Source organism: Sinohyriopsis cumingii, chromosome 11 (assembly GCF_028554795.1).
Source record: "Sinohyriopsis cumingii isolate HCF-2022 chromosome 11, ASM2855479v2, whole genome shotgun sequence".
NCBI lineage: Eukaryota > Metazoa > Mollusca > Bivalvia > Unionida > Unionidae > Sinohyriopsis > Sinohyriopsis cumingii.
The window spans coordinates 32976709-32986424 of NC_142971.1; the positions used below are offsets into that span (position 1 = coordinate 32976709).

The 9716-nt window shown below is 34.2% G+C and overlaps 1 protein-coding gene across 1 annotated transcript in view; it reads right to left on the minus strand.

The window, feature by feature from the left end:
* LOC149787875 (protein CFAP20DC-like) overlaps window positions 1-6156 on the minus strand; it is a 73477-nt gene extending 67321 nt beyond the window's left edge. Inside the window, exons 1-2 of the mRNA XM_089974112.1 lie at window positions 5957-6156; window positions 4380-4460 (exon numbers count right to left, since the gene is read on the minus strand). Coding sequence (XP_089830238.1) covers window positions 4380-4460; window positions 5957-5977 — 102 coding nt within the window. The 5' untranslated portion in view covers window positions 5978-6156. The remainder of the gene's footprint in view (window positions 1-4379; window positions 4461-5956) is intronic.
* Between the last annotated feature and the right edge of the window lie 3560 nt (window positions 6157-9716).

The window sequence follows — 9716 nt, forward strand, 5'->3', positions numbered from 1 at the left end:
TTTATACTGTTGGAGTGGGGTAATGTAGAAACACCACAGCAGTTGTAAGAAAGACTTCAGAGCAAAAGAAAATTAAAAATAGATTTTAATGATCACTAGTTTACTTGTAAGGAAGTTTATTTTGTTTATTAATGTGAAGTTTTGTGTGGCCTTGGCAAATGCGCAGTCTAGTTCAGAAGCAGATGCTGCATCCAATTTTTCATCATCAAATTAATTTCAGTTTGCAATCAACAACAATCAACACCTGATTTTTCCAATGTTTTCAAACACAATTGTCATGTGAGTCAAAATTGCTATGTAAAAAATTGTATTGCTAAGTTTAAGCACAAGTTTTTTTTCTTAAAAATTGGTATCACTTGTCTTACAATATTACAGGCATATGACACTGTGTGGGTGACACCTAGCAACAGGTCATGTAAATTCAGTTGCCGACTGTTTTAATGATCCAATTAGAAAACTAATTATAGAAGAGTTAATACCTTAAGCCTACTTTATGCTGTCTAGAATTCATTTTCAGAAATTTATTTATGGCACCTCACTGACTGCTTAAATGTATACCAGAGGGTCATAGTTGACCAAATTGAAGATTTGTACATCCTAATGAGGGGGCATAAAAGAGAGAAAAGGAACAGAAGAAAAATTAAATAGGCTTAAATATGGATAATATGAATAATATACAGATATATTTCTTAAATGGAAATATGTTCCAAAAGTGATATCGCCATTGTGACAATAAATGTGGTATCACCAGTGTGGTGGTATCATTGATATATTTCAGTATCTCACAAATATATAATAACAGTGTTCAAAATATCTTATAGCATAACACCCAGGGCCCCTCATGTATTCTAAGCTAGGTGCCTTGTTGGGCTTCTCAGAAAAAAATCTAATTTGGCGATCTTGTGTGGGCAGCCTATACCCTGGCAGGGGTAACAGGCAAAACTGAAACTTAATTGCTGTTGCATTGTTCAAGATGTTTAAATTTTAATGAATAATAATCCAGCACTAGCTAAATGCAACACTGGTTAAACATATTAAGCAACACCCTGGTGTCAAGCAGCAGTCAAGCAAGACATTAACTTTAGGGAGAAGTGACTTCTCCTTTTGGGCAGAACAGGTAGAAGTGAGAGCTGAGCAGGGAGAATTGGAAGCAAACCAAGAAAACACACACAACACAGAGCATGTGTGTGTTCTCTTATTTGAATTATGCCCTCTACTTCACAGTATTCATATCTGCATGTAACATTGGATTTAAGCAATACTAATTTTCAAGTAGAAAATTTTCTGAGTTGTTTGGCCATGTTACTTTAAAAGAGAATAATACAAACTATATTGTAACAAATTTTAACTGATAACCACATTATATTATTATAAAAATGTTTAATCAACTACTATTAACCAAGACCTTTTTTAACTTTCTAAAATTTTCACAATAATTGCACTTGAAAGATTTCTAAGTGCATTTGAAACAAATCCTATACCAAGTACATGAGGGCAAATGCACATGTGTCTTCAGATCATACTGTTTGTCCTAATTTCTCTTGTTGCAGATAAGACATTACTGTAACTATTAATAGATAACACAGTAAAATTCATAAAATTTACAGACATGGTGGTATATGAACTAAATCCTACTTTCCAACCAAGTCAACACAGACATGTGAGTACATCTACTTTTTGAAGCATGGGTTTTCCTAATGCAACCACCCACTTTATATAACTTCATAACAACATTCCAATGATATCATAGGATTGCAAATTATTGGTTTCATTATTTGTCTACATACATGTAGTAATTTTAGGCACTGGTTAAATAGTATTTGCTTCGCTGCTTTTTTCCATATTTTCACAAATACAAGTCGTCAGAAAACAACCATGATCGTAAAGTGCTTCTTTCAAATTACACAAGACAGCATTGTCCCATATGTTTGTGACTTACATAATTGCATTTTAAAGCAAAATCTTCAATAACATAATGCCCAGGCTTTGTTTTTCATGAATTGTATATTTTTCTGAATAAATCTGCCCGATGATTTATGAAAACAGAAAATCTAATAAACTGGTACAGCAGCAATGTCCACCATTATTTTCCCATTACTGGTTCACTTACAGTTACAAACTAATTTTATGATGAAATGCAAAGGGGCACTTAAAATGTCCAGATCACAGATTCTGTTCTTAAAACATAAATTGCTATTAACATGATATTGTTAAAGTTTTGAAACACAAGTTTGTATGTTTTTTTCATCAAAGGATAACATGCGGAAATCGGGCAGTGAAACTTACTCTTGAAAGGGTTATTGTCAATCAACTATCAAAACACATGCCTGTGAATGTGCATGAGTTTGTGTATTTGATATCAATACTAGCTACTTGATGGCTTGATGAATACATTTCGCTACAACACAACACTAGAGCTAACCTATCTAAGGCATCTAAAAAAGTATGGTCAGTCAATGTACAGTGTACTGCTAAAATAATCATAGGGTGAAGTCATTTTCGCTTTCCTAACAGAAGATGGTGAAGTTTAAATTTTTTAGGTAACTTTGTCGCCCACTTTGCCTGGTAGCATGACCCCTGACACCTGTGAACAACATCAAAATTGTACAGAGAAACGCTATAAAGACACACTGCAGATGCTAATGAACATAAATACTGTTGATCCAATGAGTATGGAGGTAACTGATTTAACAATTATACAGTGGCTGACCTTGGAACATGGTGGAAACCCATTGCATGTGCATGATTTGGATTTTTAACATAACTTTAACAATTTTTTAGTCATATCACTATGATGTCTGCAGTGTGGCAGTTTATAGTGATGTCTAGCACTGGGGCATCATGCCACAGACGTAGCATGATGTCCCACCCAGTCACATTATCCTGACACCAGGCCGACTAGTCCTAACACTAACCTCTTAATACTGAATGCCAAGCGAGGCAGCTGTTAGTACCATTTTTATAAGTCTTTGGTATGACTCAGCCGGGGATCGAACCCACAACCTCCTGTATCCGAGGTGGACACTCTAACCACTAGATCACCAGAGCGGTCTGGTAACCACTGCACCATGTGAAATATTTTGAGATCTAAATAAACACAAAAGTCAATTTAATAAGAATTTGTTTTGATCTTTTCATACTTACATCCAATTGGAGGAATATTTAATCAAATTCCCTAAACTATCTTGAAATTTAGATGTCAAACTACAAAATTATCTGCTCAAAACTGTAAACAGAATAAAATTCCATATAAAGAAAGAAAATGTATTAAATATCAAAATAATGTTTGGGTGATGAATTCCATTTCCTCTCTGATTATGAATTCTTGAGTGATGGTAGATGGAAAATTTGATTAAAAAATATTATTACATGCTACAGAATACTCTAAAATTCAACATTTAGTGACAAATAAGAACAAAGAACTAGTGAACCATTTAAATATATTTGTTAGCAAAATTATCAACAAATTTGAAACAATGTAGGACTGGATACCTACCAATGCCGATTTGACATTCCAACCGTTTGTGACTCTTGCAAATATTAAGTGAAACATCTTGATTTAAATCACTGATCACTTTTCTCTAGATACTCCTTAGAGTTGTCATTTTCTAACATTTTCTCACTTCTCCCTCTTATTTAAATTATGCCATAATGGCTTCTTATGTGACAGAACTTTGACTGTGCTTGACTTATATGACTTATATTATGGCCTGAGTATAATTTTTTTCAATAAAGTCTTGATCTGTTCTGTTTTATTGCTCTACAATTATTTAAAAAAAATACTTTAACCAGATTAGCACTAAGCAACAAGTAAACTGGAGAAATATGAAAATGCAGTTACAAAAATCCACTGAAGAACAATTTAACTTGAAGCACTTTGTTTTCAGTCTTTTAAGCAACTTACGATTATGAGCATTTAACTGTCACAGAGTTGCATATACATGAGGTTGTTAACAGCATAACTTTTCCAAGTACATTGTTTTGGTCTTTGCAGGAAAGCTAATTATCACAACAATTAATGCCAAGCGACAATTATTTACAGGGGTCTCAATATCAAAGAAAATTTCAGCAGACATTCTGTCAGTGGACATTATTCAATTTATCTTTTGTGAACTTATGAAAGAATATCAAACTAAAGCCAGCCAAGCCAGATGATTCCCTGACCCAGTGGTCAACCTATTACGGGGTTAATAAAAAAAACTAAAAAAGAACAGCCAATTTATCTACACAAAAAATTCTACATTAAGCATTACTTAAGTTGTACTATAAAATTATGGTTACCTAATATATCATACCGAAGCTCTGATTTAAATAGATTTCATTATAAAAACAAAGGATCTGAATAGACTTTCAAGTAATCAAATGTTTCAATGTATTACCTTCTTAACATTTCCCGTAACTTTCCATAGAACTGCTGGGTCTTTTCCTTGTGGGCTGAATATTTCAAAAGACACACCACCCTGAAAACCAAATGAACAACTTAATAGCTGAGCAAAATAGTAAATTATCTGTATCCTTTTCTTTTAGATAAAACAACTACAGATGGAAAAAATACATATCTACTCTTTTTATTTGGGCAACCCTTTCTCCACCCCTATACCAGAGCTAAATTTAGGATTTTAAATTTCACTTTCATTATCATTTATTCATCCACCTGAAACATCAGCCAAAACATAATCACACTTCTGCAACTGGTCTAAATGGAGTCAAGGGACTGGGGACTGCATCTGGATCTACAACCTTCACTGCCATCTACTCCTCATACATCATACCAAATATATTTTTCTTACATCAAGTGATGTAGATCAGAACTGTGTCTACAATACAAGGGTCACTAGGTCCTTTTCCTCTTACAAATTTGGGAAACACAACACTTTAAAGCTTCAAAGTCAAATAATACAACATTTTAAAGTTTCAAAGTTAAATAACTGAACATAATGCACCAAAAGTTTATATAACTCAGCATTACAAAAGTCTGTCCACAGTTTAGTGAATTTTAACGTGTTTCAAAATATAGCTAAAATTAGTGATTTTTTCCCCCACACAAATGATTTAAAAAGTCTTTACTGACATACAGAGCTATACTACTCTTCTGATTTGTGCTTAAAATAAGTAGTCTGTGTAAATATAATCTGCCAGACTGGTCATGGAGATAAGGAAGAGTCTTTTCTTTTTTTTTGATTATAAACATTTTTTTGTTATATTTGATATGGAAGAAAGAGTCTTTACTTGAAACATGATTGTGAAGTTATGGCTGCTGTCTCATGCAACAGATAAAGAAACAAACATGGTCTCCTCATTAGACAAATCATATCATAACACATATAACAAATAAATTTAAAACAGTTTATTAAAACTAGATAATTCATATATGGTATGTTACCTGTGGCACAAGACAGCTTTCATAAGTACTCAGTCCTGTATGCAAAATGGCTAAATACATCATACATAGACCACTCTTTTCCAACATGTATGGAATAAGTGGTATTGCTTTGTATGTTGAAGCAAATGGTGTTGCAATCCTTTATGCAAGAAACAAGGCTGCAGCCTAGCCAAAATACAAGATTTTATCTCTGACAAAATATCAAGATTGCTTCGAAACCTGTCACAATAAAAAATCTACCTTGTGATCATACTAGAACAACAATTTGTTCTCTTTTTTCTGACATTTATGGTTGCGGGGATCACAGGGGCTCGTATCATTGCTTACAATTGACCTGTCATACATGTACTATGTAATAACTAGCTATTAAATAGTACATGTACGACAGGTCGATTGTAAGCAATGGCAGGTATTAGTCCACTTGACACGGCATGAAGAAAATAAAAAGGTGGAGAACATCTTTTTGGATTAATGAGGTAGTGAACACCCCAACATAAATGTTCCAATATCAAAAAAGGAGTGTCAAGGGTCAGTGGAAACTCGGACTATACAGTACTGTAGTAATGAACATACCTGATATTCATTCTTGAACATTCTGATATTTTACAACTGGAGACCTTTCAGCAATTAGCAAAACTGACTCAAGTGTATGCTGCTTAGCATTCTAATATACGAAAACTTAAGATTTCTTGTTCATCGTCGTCCTGGCGTAATCGCAAAGCTTTTAACAAACGATTTCTAATGAAAACTCGATATCCTCCATTACTGTTTACGATACGAGACTGAGCTGAATTAAACTAATCGAATGCATGCTTACACATCTTCGTAACCAATCAAAAGTTGGTTTACTGCTCATGGAATACAACGGTGCGGTGGGGGGGGGGGTGTCCAAACAAACACCTTGATGGTATCAAGGTACCAATTGTTTTTCCATAGACCTCAATGATAATATTTTGTGAAATAAATATACTTTCTATCCTACCTCAGCATGCATGTCACACACTGCCATAGAGAACAATGTTAGACTGTCAGTCTGACAAGGACAAAACCAGGTAATCCTTTACATTTAAGAGAGATAACTCTGCTGGAACTGCAAGGGTAAGAGTTATCTAGTCACAACAAAAATTTTCAGCCGTGTGTACCACATTTTAAACAAAAAAATCATAAAAAAATATGATATAGATTTGAATTAACATAATCTCACGTGTTGCCCAGAGGCTCGACTTTTTTAAGGCTAACATAATGTATAACTCTTACATAATACACCAATTACAGCTAGTTGTGTTTTTTGTTTCTGAATACAATATTACTACACATTAAGCTCCGTCCACATGGTACCATTATACCTAACGAAAACAACATCCAAATTACAGATTGGTTGAAATGGAGACTAATTAAGTAATTAATTACAACATGTAGATATTACTTTGTTCATCCTAGTTTCTATTTAGGTATCAATCTTTCCAATATGTTATAACGTTTCGTTTAGCTCGGTCGGTAGAGTATGCGCGTAATTCCACGGGTTCGTGCCTTATATCAAGCGCTATCAACAATGAATTTTTTTAACTTTTGTATATTTCTACCATTATTTTACACATTAGCGCAACCACTGAAATAAGGTGCCATAAAACACAGTATTAACCATTTGCCATGACACTGTAGCTGATGTAGTATGTTTTACGCCATTTTCAGCATATTATAGGTTATACGTGGTGGCCAATATATTTGGATGAAGAACCTGGAAAACCCCACAAGAAGAACCACCAAACCACGGCAAGCTTTCTTACATACATACAGATGCAGTAACCTATAAGTACTGGGTAAAAATTCACAATTTCTGGGTTATATATATATATATATATATATATATATATATATATATATATATATATATATATATATATATATATATATATATATATATATATATAAAACGATAACTAATATTTATCGCTTAAGGCATTTGCATGGGAAAACATGAACGAGTTTTTATTTCTTCGGATTAATACTGCACGATCTTTGAGAGAAAATGATTTCATATTTTCCCATACAAATGCAGGAACCTTTTTATTATATATTAAATCTTTTATTTAGTCAGACGCTTAAATATAAAATTACACGAAAGAGTTGTAAAATGGCATGTCTCTGATAGATATGCGATAGCCCATGGCTTCAGTATGCTTTCCTATGCTATATTTTTGTAGACCAAAGAGAGTACTGTCCACAGTGTGAACAATTCTATTTGCGAAAAGATACGAATATTTCTTTTATATAACTGTTTCAGTGATCAGAACGGTATTTTAAATTACTGCGTCTCTCATGTTTGATGCTGACATTGTGAATATCACGTTCATTCGTGTTCTTGTTTGAAAGTTTCGTTTCTGGCTCCGTGAACTCGTCCACATAGTTAACTTTATCATCTATCTTTTAAAATGGACGAAACAGCTTGTTTAGTTCACTCACAAGTAAATCAACCAAAACCTACGCATCTACTACATGAGTTTACATGGCTTGTTTACAAAGTAGTTCCTAATACAATATACTATTTTTATTTAGGCACACGTGTCCTACTCGTGCATACAATTTTAAGGTGTTCAGTATCGTAAAATACTGCACCATTCTGACAATGACAAGTTAACGGAAACAAAAATGAGCATATAATAAGTTCAGCTCCGTCGCCAAGATAACGTAGCTCCTGCTCAAATCACGCGTTCGTATGGCTCTGGCTGCGCGGGAGAGGGGGGAGGCGATTTTACTCAAAAAGAAGGAAGTGTCCCTGTTACACCCCTATGTTGAGCATAGTGGTTTTAAATACCATACCACCTCACCCAAAAGTGATTTCTCGTAACTAAAGAACGAGTTTTCTAAAAAAAAAAAAAAAAAAAGCCTGGAAAAGCCATCTCAAACATCCATTTTCCATTGGCTGATTCCGACAGTTATGGTTCGTTTTGGGCCAAAACCGTTCGGCCTGGGACGACTCGACTTGGATGTTTCAGCTTACTACATCATCAAGGACGTTTCGGCCCACTCTTCTGCACTATATACATTAATATAAAATACACGTAGGTTCAGTAATATAAATAAAGAACATCTGACATTTGCGACCTATTACACATGAGTACGTGTCTGTAGGTATGGTTTTATGCTCTATCATATTAGTAGTGAAGGGGGACACTTTACGGACAATGGGAATTAGCATTAAAAACACCCTTGGGACACTTTACGGACAATGGAAATTTAACATGGAGAAAAATCGTGGGACACTTTACGGACAAGGGGAATTAACATGGAGAAAAATCGTGGGACACTTTACGGACAAAGGGAATTTAACATGGGAATAAATCGTGGGATACTATACGTACAAGGGAAATTTAACATGGGATTTTTTTTTTTTTTTTTTTTAAAGTTTTTTTTAAAATTTAAATTTAAATTTAAATTTAAATTTAAAAAAGGGGTAGGCAATTCAAAAGACTATCTCTTTTCGAGAAATATGGCTGGCCCTGAAAAGGGCCTTTGGGTTTCCTTCTTCTGCTTCTAATTTCTTCTTTTCCTCCACCAACTTCTTATTTTATCTCCAACACTCTTTCTCTTCTTTTTTTTCTCCTTCTCTTCTTTCTTCTCTTCCTCCTCTTCTTCTTTCTTCCTCTTCTCATTTTCCTCTTCTTTTTCAATTTTTTCGTTCCATGTTCTTATTCTTATCTTTTCCTCTTCATCCTCCTTCTCCTCCTTTATTTCTTTCAACAGATCACTGATGATTACCTTCATTTTTCGTAAATTGTTTATCTCCATCTTCACTCGATGGGGACTATATGAATAGTGATCCTCGTTTAGGTTAACCAACATTTGCTCCATCATTCCTAAATTGTCGAGGACGTTTTGCAATTTTTCCATTTTGTCAAGGTGGTTCGAAGCCATCTTCTTTTTTATTCTGTGCAGAATGGTTTGAACGACGAATACTGTGGGTTCTTATACTCAAAGCGCGAACGTGAAGGAAAACATCCCCTAAAAACATAAAATGGATCTTACCTAGATCATGACCCAACATCGCGCGTACGTGAAGGAAAACATCCCCCTACTTTCTCATTTCATATAATATAACCCTAACTATACTCTCCACATTTGCTAAGAAACCCATAATCTACTATTCCCACAAACATACCTGAGCTCTTACAAACACAAACACACAAACTCATACCCTCACACTATCTTAAAAAAGAGTTAGTGTTTATATACACACTACTCTACCTACACACATTGGCAAATCGATCGTTATTTCTTTTCTAGAGTATTGGGTAGCCCTGAAAAGGGCTGTTTTTTTAAACTCCAGATGCAC